At 39.1% G+C, this 17,960-nt stretch overlaps 1 protein-coding gene across 2 annotated transcripts in view; it reads left to right on the forward strand.

Moving 5' to 3' along the window:
* Nucleotides 1–15,900, forward strand: part of gabrb3 (gamma-aminobutyric acid type A receptor subunit beta3) — a 39,765-nt gene extending 23,865 nt beyond the window's left edge. The window contains exons 8-10 of one of the 2 annotated variants that reach the window (XM_046049750.1): nt 11,162–11,403; nt 12,030–12,110; nt 14,034–15,900. In XM_046049750.1, coding sequence (XP_045905706.1) covers nt 11,162–11,403; nt 12,030–12,110; nt 14,034–14,381 — 671 coding nt within the window. In that variant the 3' untranslated portion in view covers nt 14,382–15,900. The remainder of the gene's footprint in view (nt 1–11,161; nt 11,404–12,029; nt 12,111–14,033) is intronic. The other variant, XM_046049749.1, reaches the window with a different exon arrangement.
* The last annotated feature ends 2,060 nt before the right edge of the window (nt 15,901–17,960 follow it).

The raw sequence follows: 17,960 nt of genomic DNA on the forward strand, positions 1-17,960 counted from the left end.
CTCTGTGTGTGTGTGTGTGTGTGTGTGTGTGTGTGTGTGTGTGTGTGTAAACGGATGTTTTAAAACTTTGCTCTGCATTGGGATATGACGATATGCGATTTGAACCGCGATTTCTTGTTTCCATGGTGATGAAACCAGTTCACGAGGCCATCGCCATAGGAACCAAAACAAAGTGCTAGACAATCCTTTTCTTCTTTACTGCTTCCTGCAGGTGCCTACCCACGACTGTCTCTGAGCTTCAAGCTGAAGAGAAACATTGGATACTTCATCCTGCAGACGTACATGCCCTCCATCCTCATCACCATCCTATCCTGGGTGTCGTTCTGGATAAACTATGATGCCTCAGCTGCCAGGGTCGCATTAGGTATGATGTGTCCCGTGCAATAGATTAACCTCAACTTCGTAGTTTTACTTTCAGTCAGATGTCTTTTGTGTTTCACAGTTTGGGCCTGCAGGCTTTTTCACAGCGACCGCCTCTGTCCCAAAGCTAGAAACAGACAGAAGACTTTATACCGTGATATCATCAAAGTGGAGACCCCGCAGGGCCCACAGAACGAATTTGGAATTGTTTGGGAATCAAGTCACACTCAGGTTCAGAAATATAGAAAAAAACTCATATGACATGATGCTTCTGATTCAGCGTTAGGTACAGTGTTATGCAACATTGTAACTTTTCACCAAATTATACAAAGTGCTTTTTGGAGAGGGTATGGCAACAGTGTTGAATAACCTGACATATGACGTTGAAATGAGCAAAAAGTAAAAAGCCATTAAATTTTTATTCATCTAAACAGAGTGAGCTGGATCTTTTCATTAGACGAGTTTTAGTTGTTGTCTGTTTGTATTTTTCCTACTAACTTTCACACATGATGGAACCAGGAGTCTCACATGTACATACCATCAAACAACACTGCACTTGATCATATTGTATATCTCTGTTGAGCTCATGAAATTCAATTGTAGTTTTAGTTTTTGAATCTGGTTGTTAAAATTGTTGTATTGTGAAAATGTTTTGATTTACTGTAACCGGCAGATCACTAGATTTTAACATAACCAGCCTGTAATAATTCCCCCAAGTTGAAACTGTTTTCTTGAGACAAATTCACTATATTAATTTGTAAAAAGTATTATTGTATGACATTTCACTGGTGTCTATAAACTACAATGCAAATATAGTATAAACTTTAGAGAGAACTCAAGAAAGTCAACCTGCAAATTATGCTAAACAGTTGTGAGTTATCAAATGTCAGTGCGTGTTACTATCCTGAACGATCTGTGTACCTTCGTCTCAGTTGGTTTCCTTCTGAAATGAACATCTGGAAATGAAAAACTGAGCATTTCTAATTAGCAATGTTTAAACGGAAATAGAGACATTTTCCACTGAATGTGTTCTGTCCTTATTACAAATTTTCATATAATAATAATAATAATAATAATCCTTATTTGTAGAGCACTTTTCAAAAACAAGTTACAAAGTGCTTTAACAAGTGTAAAGAATAATACAAAAAAAATAAGATAAGATATAGTGACTCAAACACACAAAATCCAGTTTCCATTACTCCAAAATGCAAAATTGGGTCAATTTTCTCGTTTTCCTTGAAAAGTACAAAACTGTCCATTGCCTCATTGTTGCAAGATGGCCTCAGTGCAGCGCATCATTTAGCCTGAAGCAGTCTATATTGTGTTCCTGTTGTTACACTGATTTCTCTAACTATCAAACATCCGATTTAGCCAGCCTACATTAACAAATCAACACAATCATAAGCCTAAGCAGTAATGAATGGATGATCACTTGTATTTATAGAATTTATCAATTATCAATGGCAAATTATTTCACAGACACAGATTATTTCACAGTGCATTTTCAAGCATATTTGAGAGGTAATTACATTGTTATAGCCTATATTTAAATCCCTGAGCCCACTCCACAACAAAGAAAAACCTGTACTCGCCCATTAGAAGTTTATCCTAGGGGCTATGCACAAAGTCATTATTAAATGCAAAATGTTCTCTGACAACATATTTCATTTGTTTTCCGCTAACCTAGGCAATCTGCCAATATACTGTCCACTTGTAGTGACTACAGCAGCACTTGGCTATGGTCAGAGAAACATCGTGTTCTGTTTTAATATAGAAAACGTCTGCAGTGACTTGAGACCACATTTAAGCCAAATCACAATATTTCTTACGTAACCTAGGTTCTGGTGTCATAGTGGACACAGCCTACATACAACGTAATGTTGCAGCGATTGTTAATAATGTTAAAGGGTTACGGTTAATATTAACAACAGATGGGGGGTTCCTTATCATGAAAAAAAAAATATATATATATATATATATATATATGATTTCATATATCATTTAATTACAACAAACACTGTTTTAGAAATAAAACACAACTAGCAGATTTCAGAGGAAGGTGTGGCATTACATACACTTAACATGTATCATAAGAAAAACTATTATTATACTGTGATGTTGACTTTATAGCTTTTATGTTAAGTTGTTGAGAAGTAACGAAAGTGTTTTTGTTCCAAAAGGCAAGGCAGGCAAGGCAAGTTTATTTGTATCGCACATTTCTACAACAAGGTAATTCAAAGTGCTTTACATAAAACATAAAAGCAACAGGGAAATATAAAAAAGTTTAAAAGCAACATAGGGAAATTGAAAACAATACACATTAAAACAGGGTAAAACAGGACAGTAAAAGTTACAGTGCAGTGTACAATCAGGGTTAAAAGAGTTAAATGGAAAATAAAAACAGGCTGAGGGGTTGAGCAAATAATTGAGTTTCAATTATTTTGAAAAGAGAATAAACAGAGTACACTTAATCTACTCTCTCTAGCTAGTCTGCTCCTGTAGTGTGTGTGTGCAGCTACGCTGCTTCTCCTTGTTTAGTTTTGACTCTGAGGACAGAAAGCAGACCTGTCCCAGACGACCTGAGAGGTCTGGATGGTTCATAACGAAGCAGAAGATCAGAAATGTATTTTGGCCCTAAACCATTTAGTGCTTTCTAAACTAACAGCAGGATTTTGAAATAAATTATTTGACATACAGGAAGCCAATGTAAAGACCTCAGAACTGGAGTGATGTGATCCACCTTTTTGGTCTTAGTGAGGACTCGGGCAGCAGCGTTCTGAATCAGCTGCAGCTGTCTGATGGATTTCTTAGGGAGCCCTGTAAAGACACCGTTACAACAGTCGAGTCGACTGAAGATAAATGCATGGATAGGCTTTTCCAGGTCTTGCTGAGACATAATTCCTTTAATCCTTGATATATTCTTCAGGTGATAGTAGGCTGACTTTGTAATTGTCTTAATGTGGCTCCTCAAATTCAGGTCTGAGTCCATGACTACACCAAGATGTCTGGCTTGATTTGTGGTTCTTAACGTAACAGATTGAAGCTGAGCACTGACTTTCAATTGTTCTTCCTTGGCTCCAAAAACAATAACTTCAGTTTTATCCTTGTTCTATTGAAGAAAATTCTGGCACATCCAATCGTTGACCTGCTCAATACAGTTACTCAGTGCTTGTATGGGATCATAGTCCCCTGGTGATATCGTTATGTAAATCTGTGTGTCATCTGCATAATTATGGTAACATATTTTGTTGTATTTCATAATCTGAGCCAGTGGAAGTATGTAAATGTTAAACAAAAGAGTCATTTTTGTTAGTTCAGATGTGTAATTACCTATAGACACAAAGTAGTCCCTGTCTTTTAAGTAGGAATAAAACCAGTTTAGTACTGTGCCAGAAAGTCCAACCCAATTTTCAAGTCTGTCTAGTAATATGTTGTGATCAACCGTGTCGAATGCAGCACTGAGATTCAATAATACTAAGACTGAAATTCTGCCACTGTCAATGTTTAAATGGATGACATTAAAGACCTTAACTAGAGCCGTCTCAGGGCTGTGGTGTGGTCGAAATCCTGATTGGAAGACATCAAAACAGTTATTTAGTGCCAAGAAAGCACTAAACTGTTGAAAAACAGCCTTTTCAATGATTTTACTTAAAAATGGGAGATTTGATATGGGCCTACTATTGCTCATTAGTGACCTGTTTAGATTGCTCTTTTTTAAGAGTGGCTTAATGACTGCAGTTTTCAGGGCCTGTGACAATTTGTAGTAGATCTGAGGCCATGCATTTAGAAACATTTTTGAAAAACCCTGTTGGCAGAATATCAAGGCAGCATGATGAAGATTTCAGATGTTTTATTATGTCCTCCAGGTTTTTATGGTTAATAGAATCAAATTGTCTCACGCTATATGCATTGTTTTTTAAGTGGACACAGGGACAAGACATATCCTGTTATTGATATGGAGGCACTGATTGCTTGTCTAATTGTTTGAATTTTGTCTGTGAAGAAGGAAGCAAATTCATAACAGGCCCTGGTGGATAGAAGTTCTACAGGAGGGTTGGTTAGCCTGTCGACAGTAGCAAACAAGGCACGTGAATTATTAGTGTTTTTGGTGATGACGTCAGAGAAGAAGACCGCCTTGCATTTCTCAGTTCTAAATTATAAATGCGAAGTCTCTCTTTATAGATGTCATAATGAACCTGGAGATTTGTTTTCCGCCACCTGCGTTCATCTTTTCTACACTCTCATTTTTGAGTTCTAACCAGCATGGCATTTCTCCATGGAGATCTTCTCTTACCAGAGACCACCTTCACCTTGGCTGGTGCAATGGCATCAATAACATTTGTAATTTTAGAATTGAAATTATCTACAAGCTCATTGTCTGAGACCCATGGGAGGGCAGGAGCTGGGGAGAAAGCCTCAATACATTTTTCACTAGTGTTTTCAGTGATATGCCGATATTACCTCTGTTTGTACATTTTTGTGCACGCAGATATAACTCTCAAAGAAAACACAGGAATGATCAGAGAGAGCAACATCAGTCACCACAACCTTGGAAATGTTCAGACCCTTGGAGATTACCAAGTCCAAAGTGTGCCCACTTTCCTCTTTCCTAAACACTCAAACCAGCAATTTGCCTAGACTTTACTATCATTGCACACCATCACACTCACACAGGTAGTAATGGACAGATTAAAAACTGAAGGTAGAAAGAAAAGAAGGAGATGGCATGCAAGTGGGAGGTAATGGGGATGTTCTGAATGAACGGCTACATGGCAGAAGATGTGACTGTGTTGTTATGTGAGATATATTTATGATTGATGTCCTATCTTCCCCCTCAGAGACGCTGTAGTAGATGAAGAGTTTGTTGAGAGATCAAGCGAGTTCATTTAATTACCGTACTGTGACCTTAGACGATCACAGGTCGGACGTTGGCTAGCAGAGGACATCAGCACGGGATCTGACCTTTCCAATTTGGTATATTCGGGTATATAGCAGAATGTTGACTAAGTTTTGGTTTTGGCCTGCAACTTTATGTTTAGTTCACTCTCATCAACCTACAGAAAGCAGCTGTTACCTGCATGCTGTATACCCACTGTACACTACCTTCTCAGCACCAGACAGCAGACAGACACAGTTTGCGACCAGCTAGAGACCAAAACAGAACTAAAGGAGAGTGGATATTGGACTTATATACATCAAGGGGTTCAGAAACGCAACTCAAAATGAATGCTAGTGTTGCTCGGTGTCTGCTTGATGTATAAATAAGCAACAGTTTTCCCACAATAACTTAACAAAGTGATAATATGTTGTGTTGCAGCTCTTCAGCCAGCACCACACGCGGCATTCAAAATTCTGAATGAACTTTTTATCATGGCTGTGTGTTCCTTTCAGTCTGCTTAGGGCTGCTGCTCTGTGGTGTAATAGGAGACAGAACTGGATCTAAGACTCACACTTTCCACTGGCCTCTGGGACGGAAATGAATACGAGGCTGGAAAACACCCTACCATCTATAACTGCATTGATGGGGTTTTAACAGTGGAGCAAAGTACAAACTACAGTGTTGGGCTATATTTGCCTTAATGGAAATCCTCAGCTAGCATCTATGCACACAAAGCACTGAATGTGTAAGAAAGAGCATGTCATTGCAGCATTCATTAAATTTCTGCTTTGTGTAGTCACTGTGATTTTAAGATGAATGTAGCACATTTTGAGGGGCCTGGAGAGCAGCTAGATTTGGTGGCACCTCCGCAGCGTCAGACCTGTTCAGGGCTAACACCTCCTCAAGACCACTGTCTGAGACATTGCCAAATTGATGAAGTTAGAAAGCATTTACACTTACTGTATTATCCAAATTCAATTACTTTTCTATGTGATGATTCACTGTAGATTTCTATTCATTCTGCCATTATGGTGGTATGAGTATCCCAAGGAAAACTAAATTTGCAGGGGTACCAATCAGCCTTCAAGAGCAGTGGAACATAGGGAAGCTATTTTTCTAAATAATGACGATTTTTACAAAAACACATGGCACAATCCCAGCTGACATTGGGCGAAAGGCGGGGTACACCCAGGACAAGTCGCCAATCCATTGCAGGGCCACACAGACAAACAACCAGCCACACTCACACCTATTGACAATTTGGGGTCACCAATCAACCGAGGCCGCATGTCTTTGGACAGTGGGAGGAAGCTGGAGCACCCGGAGAGAAGCCACGCAGACACGGGGAGAACATGCAAACTCCACACAGAAAGGCCGGGGCAACCGGGGTTTGAATCCGCGACCTTGCTGTGAGGCCACAGCGCTATCCACCGGACCACCGTGTTGCCCTCACATGGCACATATTATTATACATTAATAACAAATTTATTACAAAAGCAAATATGAGTAGAATTAAATAAAAATGTTTCTGCTAATAAACGTAAAAATATTTCAGTATTTTATAGAAATAATAGTAATAAAATAACAATAAGTAAATATAACATAAATATGAATAAAATAAATGAAAATAGCAGCAACATAAAATGTGAATTTTTGCGCTTTCTAAACGATTTCTTCATCTTCTTAAACTGTCCATGGTTTTTCCAAAGCAACTTACAGTATTTGTGGCAATTTCTTGTCACAAATAGTGCATCTTGCTGTATTTTTATCTACAGGTGAAAATTTGCACTTATGTCTCCGCTTTTCTCACAAGTTTTTTTTTTATACTAAAGACTTTTTTTAAAGGGCTGCATGCCCATAAGTGACATTTATTCTCATGTCACATAACTTTCAGCCAGCTAAATTATTTCAGGGCTATTTATTGGCACAAATATCATACAAAAGTACTGAAAATGTTTAGAGGTGATGCAGCCACCCACGTTTTGTATTTATATAATTTTATTATAGATATTTTTTAAAGGAATGAGTAGCTTGTGCTTATCGAAGTATCGATCCAGCAGTGACGATCCACTCATCCTTAATGGAAAATGACGTTTGAAGTGGGGCATTAAAACATCATACTGTGTATTTACTATGAATCTCTCGCTGTAGCTGCATGTAGCCAAGCAGTGATGGCAAATTTATCATTAAAACTGATGAGTCATTTTTGAAACTAGTGTCCTTGAGGACAGAAAGAGGTGGACAAAAACAGCTTCTCGTTTCTAACTAGCGACCAATTGAAATGACAACTGTTGCTGGCAGATTTTATCAGCTAATGTCAAGCTGTGCGCAGCACCAAGGAGGACTGATAACAATAATGGCAACCACTATAGACAAGACTATAGCTGCTATCGCTAAATTGATAGCAGCACGACGTTTTAGTTTGTTTGTACTTCGTTCCACTCCACTCTTAAAATCCCAGCAAAAGCAGTATGTTGGCATGGCTATGCATGAGTGTTGACTAGGGCTGCAGCTAACGATGATTTTAGTATTCGAAGCTTCGATAGATTATTTCAACGATTCATCTATGTGTCATTTAAGAAGTACTTTTGCTTGGCGGCGCCCCCCCGTATCGGGATCAGCTGTGCACGTTTATAGGGGATAGATATTTATTAGTCCTTCCGTAAATTCATACTGTGTCATACAGCAAACATCAGACCAACTACTTGACAGCCGCTTTACAAACACACACATCACCCCAGTTATCTAACACATCACCAAGTTATACTAAAGGCTCGTGCAGCCTACACAACTTTAAGCATCGGCCGATGGCCTGCAGTTCACACAACCTGCCGTCATCACGGCAGTCTTTAAGTCGTGTGGTGTTCACACTACGTGACTGATCGGTGACAGGGACACACACACACTACAGGAGCTGACAGCAGCTGTGTCACCCGAAGCTGGTCTCCAAACCATGTTTTGTCAAGAAAACACAGGTGAAATGTGATAAGGGAAATGAAGCGATCCTGCACACGAAACAGCTGTTGTTTGTTATTATAAAGATAACAGTTATACAGACAAAGAATATGGGTGAAGGATGGATTAGCACATGCAGGTAGCAGGGATTGTCTGAGCTACAGAGAGAGGGAGGGGAGTTAAAAGGTGCAGCTCCCCGACACGCAGTTAACTCATGACTGTGAAGTCAAAACTCACGGCCCTATAAGGAGAACAACAAACGCATTTGTTCACATTTTCAGCTGAGGACTGGCTGAGGACTGCCGCTTACTTTGGCTAGCCTTCAACTCAACAATCAATCAGGATTTCAGTTAATTGCTAAAGTTGCTGTTACTGTTACCTTGTCTGTGGTCCGCTGGCAGAACACCTTTTTGTTCAGCTGCCGTCGTGGTGTTGCCAAGGCGACATAAGTTTCGTTTTATGGTGGACGGACTGTGACACAGAGAGAGTTGTTGTTTTGTTTAGCATGAAATAATAACATGCTTTGGACACTTTCTTCTTTGTCCCTCGCCATTTTCTCTCTCTTCCTCCACTTTGCAAACGGCTACGTTATAATCCTGTCGTGTTCACAGCGTAAACGCGATGTGCGACAGTAATAAATGTCCGTGCGAAACACTGTGCTGTATAGTTACATGGATTAAACGAAGCATCGATGCAAAGAATTTGTGTCGAAGCATTTTATTAATCGATTTTATCGATTTATTCGATAAATCGTTCCAGCCCTAGTGTTGACTTAAAATGATGTTAGATTCATGCGGATATGATTAGTTAGGGAAAATCGAACCCCCCTGCCACACATCAGTGTAACAAGTTGACAATTCTGTCTGATATCGTGCAAATAGCATGCTGTATTAGCTTCTACACAGTGGCGAAATAATACAGTGTATTGAGACTTGATATTGGCAGTCTTGATATGTATGTGCAAGGGACTTTTTTAACGTAAAAAAGCCTTTAAAAGCCAAATATCACTCTTACTCCAGCCCCGTAGATTGTATTAAAGTCTGGTCATTAGAAAGAATGCAGGTTTAAGGCACTTCAGCATTGTCTTTACTTTTCAGACCCGGGGGTTGCCACTGGTCCAGCCCCATGCACATTCCTTTAACAAGCAAAATAAAATCTAAAGCTTGACAAAGCTACTGTGCTTAGTTATGGCTATAATTGGACAATCGCTGTTTGGGGGAGGGGTTTAGCAGTAAGAAATCATCTACAAGATGTCATCTGTGATTATCATTTCTTAATCTGTCTAGTTTTTACTGATGTAATGTCAAAGACAACAGTAAACTCTGCAGTACTGAAAATATTTCAGTGATCTGTTGAGTAACGCTCTCCTCTAAGTTCAGAGTTTAGATTCTAGCTCTTCCCTTTGTTCTGCAGAATGCAATCGATGCCATAAGCCCACAATGCTCTTGACACCCCCACACATGCAGTACTGTACAGTGCAACATTTTTGGTTTAATTATGTAAGCCTGAGTCGACAGAAATAGACACACCGTCCAGATTGGTGAGCAATCCAGGACATACAAAAACAACACAGACAAATTTATTGTTGATGGTGCACATTATCGAGAGAATTACTACACTGCTGTTTATTGTGTATTTGCTGAGTCTGTTCACTCGTTGTATGCTACATGAGCAGTAAACTATATAGGGGAGCAGTTTCTGCCTATCAAAGCCAAGTTAAATCAAACTTTCCAAGAAGATGCACCCGGGAACTTTCATCTGAACAATTCACTTGCAGCGCCATATCCGTCTGTCTTTATACATCGGTAACAGCAACAACCATGTACAGTATTTGTTGGACATCATAAAGTACCCATAACCTTTTGTGTGACTGATTTTGTGCATAAAGGGGAATCTAAAAGTGAAGGAATACAGTGTGTGTTTTTCAATATGGGAGTAAGTCAGGCATCAACCAGGTTGTTCTTGAATATTATGTATGTAAGTATGAGTCAGTGACATTTACACACATTCACTCAAACACCAGTAACAAGGCTAACAACATAATTCTTTGTCCATTAAAAGGTAAGAAAAGTCATTGCACTGATAAAGCACAGGCTGTTATACTGAGATTAGTAACACAACAATAGATTACATGACAGAACTAAATTATATATGTCTGAAATAATAACTCAATTCTAGACATTGAAAAGGCTATTCTGTCAGTCATCTTAAACCACATTTTTCATCAACAAAAGATACTGACATGATGCCAAGCACTTTTGTTGCTAGATTTAGCAACCTTTCAGACTGACCGGGCAACTTTATCTTTTAAAAAACACCTAGCAGCAAATTTAGCTACTTTTATGAGCTACTGTAATTCTTAAAACGCACACATTTCCCATCTAAATGACACAAAAATGATTTTCTCTGTCACACACTCAGTCAAAACACGCGATCTTTCTGCCCTGCTGCAAAAGTGCATTGTGAGTGACGTCAGCATTAGCGACGGCTCAGCTCAATAGCCAGATACAGTCAGCACTACCTAGTTAGCATTAAGCTATATTGAACAGGCAACTTTAATGTGTCTGTTCATGTGTGGTTTCATCATAGGTTTTACTACATAAAATATAAAATATGATGTATTGCATTTAAAAAAAAATGTGATCATAAAAAAATGCATTGGGTTTATATTTAACAATAAAAATAATAGCAACTTTCCCTGAAAATGTGTTGGCAACACTGGATGCTGAGTGCTTTCAGTGACATAAGTAAGTTAAGACATTCGGTAATAGATCTAACCAGCTCCTGGTCCTGTGTGTTTTAGAAAACTGTCACTGAATAATTGTCTTATGCTTTAACATCAAGTTTGTGCTGAAATTCAGCGTCACTTCACTTCTTTTTCATGACCATGCAGTTTCAGGCCAGTTGTATTGTTTTAAATGAGCAACATGGTGATTCCAATTCAGGTATTTCTTTTTTTTCTTCCAGGGATCACCACTGTCCTGACCATGACAACCATCAACACCCATTTAAGAGAGACTCTGCCCAAGATCCCCTACGTCAAAGCTATAGACATGTACCTGATGGGCTGCTTTGTGTTTGTCTTCCTGGCTCTGCTGGAATATGCCTTCGTCAACTACATCTTCTTTGGAAGAGGTCCTCAGATGCAGAAGAAGCTTGCTGAGAAGGCACAGAAGGCAAATGACCGGGAAAAATTTGATAGACCCAAGGTGAGAATCATTCCCAAACACCAGAGAATCAAGTCACACTTGTCATTTCGCAGGTTCAGTGGGCCACTGTGTTTTAAGAGCTGTAAGCAACATTTTAACTAACTGCACTAACTAAGCAAATCTTTATTCTCAGTGTTGTGCGCCCCCAGTGGTCATAAGTCATTGTGGATGACAGCAATGCAAAGTCAACCTTTTCTGCTGCAGTCAAGCAATTCTTTAAAGCCATGGAATACTTAATATTTATGTCCATATCAATAGTATAATTATATATAATGATATTTAAGTTTAGTCCTCAGCTTCAAATAGTATATTGCAATCATTCAGTCGTAAGAAAATTAGCCTCTGTATTTTTAAACATGGAAAGGAAAATTATTATTATAGATTTTTATTTATTTTCATCACATATCATGTGCATTTTGGTAAAAATGAAATCTCCCTTTGATCAAATTATTTCAACTTGACACTGAACTTGTCGGGTCCATACAGTCGAACAACTTGATTCTCCCATAGTCCTTTGTGAGACGTTTGTGCCAGCTGTGATTCTCTGCCTCCTGATTGTGGAGCTCAGCTAACACCTGACCAAAGCTCAGACAAAACAGGTTTCTGTTTGTGTTTCTCCTGGCTAGTCCATTCTGGAAGGAAGCAATTGCAAGTCTTCGTCTGTTAAACAGTCCAATCAGGTACAAGGGCGCCGTCACTCACGAGGGGTGAGTGTCTGTCACTGCCTGTTGTGTCACATCTGTGAAACTTCCACTGAAACTTTGCTGCTGCAGGGCAAAGTTTGACCTCCTCATTTAACAAAACAACATGCTTAATCTCAACAAGCCATTTCTGTCACAATCACCATAACATACTGTGCAAGTATATATATTCCTCTTTACATTCCCTCTTCCTCTGTGGTATTTACCTTTGTATTGTCTTTATGTGTTTGTGGCCCTAACATCATGTATAGAAAAGACAAACAAACCACTCCATTAGGAAGGATTTTAATCTTTGTTTTGTCTTTATTACATCATACAACATACACAACTAGTATGTCTATTAGTATTTGATAAACAAAGTCAAGGATTTGGCGATGTGTCATGATGTATGCACTGGGATAAAATATTTATGCCTGTTTGAAGGTCACAGGGGAAAAAAGCATCTTCTCTCCGTTTTTATTTGGCAGCAGTGTTGCTATTAAACCCCAAGCATTGCTCAGAGAATGTATGTATTTTAATAAATGTATATACATAAATATATGAATATCTTCCCCATTATTTAGAATAAAAATCAACTGTCTTATGTGAAAATATCTTAATCTGTGGGGGAAAGGAAGGTCATATTCCTGTTGCAGGTGTCTCAATGATAACAAAAGTTCCATATTTAAATAAACTAGTGTAGTGCCCGTTCACAGGGGCCAATGTGACGCCTCCCTGCGCTTTTTAGATCAGAATGTGCATCTCACGTTGGTTTCACCCACAACATTAGTAACACTGAAACAAAATGACAAAATAGGTATAGGCCAGATATTCAGCACGTCCTTAGAACATTACATTCTTACAACTCTGTTTCAACACATTCGGTACTAACGTATATCAAACCTGCGTGATGACAATCACTCCGTTTTCAACAATACACTACCACATCGGAGCATATAAGCCCGGCCCCGTGAGTGTTCCCCCGTGTTGCTGTTGCTGTGGTTTATTCAAATTTTATTCATTCCGAACGGGTCGTGAGTCCAGATTGCACCAAATGCGACACTGCACAGCCTTGGGTCCACAGCAACACACCCACCATGAGTGATTTTCAAACACAGACTCACTCATAGATTCCTGCCTTTATTAGAGAGATGGGATATATAGCATGCTATAACATCAATACATCACTATATAGTGAAGCATTGTTTTTTCCATAAGCGTAATGAGGGAGTGTATTTCAGTTTAACTCAGTGTTACTTGTTGCGACCATTTCCAAAGCTGAACACTTCATGGACAGCTTTATGGATTCAAGTCGAAAATTGTGGTGAGGATTTTACCTGGTCTAGGAAGTTGTCTATCTCTGTTAAAAAGTATGTGATAGAATACTGTTTATAAGTTTTGTGTCCAATGACATGTAGGCCCTGCAAATAATCAGTGAATAAGAATGAACTTGCGCAAGTTTTGACATCATACACATGATCAGGCAGGTCAGTGGTGCATCTCAAAGTGTTCATATTTTATAGACTGGTTTCTGTCATTAGTTTGCACTGACATTGACGTAAGAAGTAGTAGTAAGAAGATAAACATCACTGTGTCACCCCCTCTCACGTCTTGTAACCACATTGTTATATTGCTGTATACATCCTGTGCTTCTATTTTTGCCACATAGGTCTGAATGATTTATATGTCTTTGTGTGGGAAGCAATAGCTGTCATGACATTAGTATTAGAGCAATCCCGTCCAACCTTGAGCTGATTTGTTTGAAGTGATTTAACTTTGGGACAGGAAACCTGGTTTTGAAGGCCGGCTCTCTGTTTCCCAGGCTGCAATCTGTCAGCCTGCTAGAAGACGCCGGCCCCGGGGCCTGACGCATGCTGCACATGTGTCATCAGTCAATGAAGCCTCAGCTCACAGCCCGTTTTTAACACCGCTCCTGTCTGTTGTGCCTAGGTGGACTCCCAGGGGAACATTTTGCTGACAACCTTGGAGATCCACAACGAGGTGGGAGGAAACGAGATCACAACCACTGTGAGCGAAACCCTCAACTCCACCTCCATGGTGTTCGACAACTCGGGCGTCCAGTATAGGAAGGCGAGCGGGCCGCGCGAGTCGGGCCGCCTCAGCCTGGACAGAAGCGCACACCTTAAGAAAACCCGTCTGCGGAGACGATCCTCACAGCTCAAAATCAAAATCCCAGACCTCACTGATGTGAACGCTATTGACAGATTGTCACGGATAATATTCCCATTCAGCTTCTCTCTATTCAACTTAATCTACTGGCTTTACTACGTCAATTAATGCGCTGATGTTTTTTAAACCCACCTCTGTCTCATTTTTGATTTTCGAATGAGAGAAGACTTTGTTGTGAAAGGAACATATTATGGTCAAATCCTCATGAACTTTTTTTTTATCATAGCAAGTGCAGACTTTGATGACAAAACTATCACTCAGACAGTGTGCATCTGTTATATGCACAGACACAAGGGATTATCTACAGAACATGTATTTTACAAAGACTTGTGTGGACTGTAAATTACTCTCTGCTCTGACCCCTGTGAAGACCTGGGACACTGTATCTCAAGGGTAGAGCTACTGACTCTTTGCTGTGTTTACAGTACACTGCTTTAGGTCAGTTAATAAAACTGTACCCAGAATTTCAGTATAAGATGTGGTCACTGTAATACAACTTATTGCTAATGACAAAACAGCTGACAAAGGTTCATAGTATTAGACAAATATGAACAAATATGCTCACATAAACACAGGCCAAGCTCTGATCTGGACATTATATGCAATGAAACCAACTTAAAGGAATGGTTCAGTCTGTTGGGATATAAACATATTAGCTTTCTTGCCATGAGTTAGATGAGAGGACTGATCCCACTCTCATGTATGTACGCTAAATGTTGAGGCTATAGCCAGCAGCCAGTTAGCTAAGCTTAACAGCTATTTCCTAAAATCTCAAACTATCACTTTAATGTGCATTCGAGTCGAGTTATTAGCAAGAGAGAGACTAATGGAATCCATGCCAGCATTATATAAAGATGTCATTCTGTCATTCACTGCCATAATTTCAAGGAATTTGTTTGGGCCTTTTGGGAAGTATGCTTATTTACTTTCTTGCTGAGATTTAGATGAGAAGATCAATACCACTAAGTCAGTTATCTTAGCCTAGCATAAAGACTGGAAACAGCTAACCAGGCTATGTCCAGGTGAAAATGACCCTCCTACCAGCACATCTAACGCTCACTAATTAACACATTTAATCCCATTTGTTTAATCCATATATGAATAGACATGGAAAATTGACACTTTTACATGCTGTAACTATTTCTGCCGGACACAGACATTTCCACAACTTGCTGTTTTCGCATTTGTGTGTGTGTGTGTGCGTGTGTCTGGATTAAGGACGTTTGTTTTGTTTGTTGTTCGGACAGAATTAGCTAGCTGTTTCCTGTCTTTGCGCTAAGCTAGCTCGACTGGCTGCTGCCTGTATCTTTATATTGAGCGTACAGACGTAAGAGTGGTCCCAATTTTTTCATCTAGCTCTCGACAAGACAGAATGAGTATTTCCCAAAATATCTTTTCTTCTTTAACATTAAGAATTACCCATTTGCTATTGCTTTTCAGTATTCAAAAAGCATGCCATAAACCCAACAGCAATGTATGTGTCACATGACAGTAGAAAAAGGCTTTTACAGTAAACAATATCTGATCTGTTTACACTATTTCACTATTTTGTCATTGTGTTGTCAGCACTGTCACAATATTTTATTGATTTTGTGAAGCACGTATTCAATACAAATAGTTCACATGGCCTTTTTTTCCTTTCATACTGCATGTTGTATTGGGGACTGAGTGCAGACTCATTTCTGTAGACATCTCATGTTCAGATTTCTTAATTCTCCATGAAATGAAATGTACATACTGTGTCTGCATATTTTCTTTCAGTTCACAATAATTACATGGCTTTATTGTCAACAGTGTTTTGCTCAGTGATTTCTGGCCTCGCTGTTTGGTTTTGTTAGTCTTTACACAACATTATCATTTCCTATTTGTGTGGTAAATATAAAACACAATGGTACAGCTTGTGATTATTTTCGTTCTTTCCTAAAGAAGTGAGTAGAGCACGTGAAATACTCTTAAGCGAAGACGGAATTAGGGGGTATATAGTATCTCTAAAACAACAACTGTTGGCAAACACAGCTCGCAACACGCCATCTGCACTGCTCGATTGAGCGTCTCGCAGCGCGTAGGAGTGACACCGCCTATCAGAAGTCCACTCAGCTCAACAGCACCCGGGTGCAGCCTCCTGACGGAGCGCAGATCAAACAAAAGCACTAATGTTCCGGGAGGGCTTGATATTTTGAATTTCTTGCATGTTCCTTTAAAATTGATGTTCAGTAGAGTGTGTTTGGTAAATACCAATCAGGACTTCACCTGCTGCTATTTGGCTTTGCTGTACTGGCTCTGCAGAAATCCACTTCTGCTGTGTCATATACAGATACAGATTTGACTTAACAAAGGCTTAATGGGTAACTAACTCCTTAAACCTCCTTCTATTAATACATTATTTATTATTATTATATTATTATTATTACACATTATAATGTAGTTGTAAGCAGATACAAGGACATTTGGAAGTGTTTATTAATGCATAGCTGTATGAAAACAGATAATGAATTGATAAATCATAGCTATATAATGACATATGAACAAATCCATAATTAACATTTATTGTTTATACACATGGACAGATCATTCACAGCCGTGTTTAGAACTATTTAGAAACGTGTTTGAGACTCATGAAGACGTGTTAAGCTTGGAGGTTTCATTCCTGACCTTGGAATTAGTTTTAAACGATATAGCAGAGGTCAATAATAGGCGGACCGCGGTCCGAATCCGGACCCAGCCACCGTCCTCTCCGGACCGCCGACCTACAGCCCATTTATTATTGAGACTTACTACCTCGTGACGGAGCGTTTCTATTTTAACCCGCGCAGCTTTTCTAGCATTTACTGTACTGGTTTAGAGGACCAGGAAACTCACAGACCAATCGCATGTGCTCCAATCGTCTCATGTGACGCTGCTCAGCCAATCAAATCTGTGCATACCGATGCTTGCGAGTCGAGTCCGCGAGATTCACCAGAGACGTTTTGGAAACACACCCGAATTGAGGAGACGAAAGATAAAAGAGATTTCACATGACTTTTAATCAAGAATGTACAGATTTTTACATGTACATTCCTCCCACGTGCAGTTCAAAACCAGAATATTTCATAGATCTCCAATATGCTAGCTGGAGCTCACGTTTCTCACTGAACAACAGAAAGTAGGAAAGTGGTAGCTCTGTAAGAGGAAATGAAAGAGAAGAGGAGGCATTACAGCTGTTCATTTGTTATGATGTGTTGAGTGTTTATTATAAAATTGGTTAAGACTACACTTCATCACTTCAAGCTACACTTTTTATTACATTTTTTCTAAAATTTACTTAAATTTAGAATTTATTATTTGAATAGTTATTATTTATTATCCCTCCAGTTTGATGTGAAAACTGACTGAAATATTATTTGATTTGACAGTCCGTTGTTGACTAAAAACATGTGTTGATACAACTATAGGTTATAGTACTGAATGATAACGCAAGTTCGTCGTTTTGATGTTCCGGACCTTTGCTTCAGGAAATTTTCTCTAACTAGACCTCTTTGAAATCGAATTGAATACCCCTGCGATATAGCTTAACAAAAAAAAAATCTTCTACTGACAATCACTAATGAACTGTGTATACATTGGTTACTGATGAATCATGGGAGGCATTATAGTTGCTGACATTATATAACAATTCCAGACAAAGAAATCTCCTTATCGACTCAACAC

The sequence above is a fragment of the Micropterus dolomieu genome, linkage group LG05 (assembly GCF_021292245.1).
Source record: "Micropterus dolomieu isolate WLL.071019.BEF.003 ecotype Adirondacks linkage group LG05, ASM2129224v1, whole genome shotgun sequence".
In the NCBI taxonomy this organism is placed as follows: domain Eukaryota; kingdom Metazoa; phylum Chordata; class Actinopteri; order Centrarchiformes; family Centrarchidae; genus Micropterus; species Micropterus dolomieu.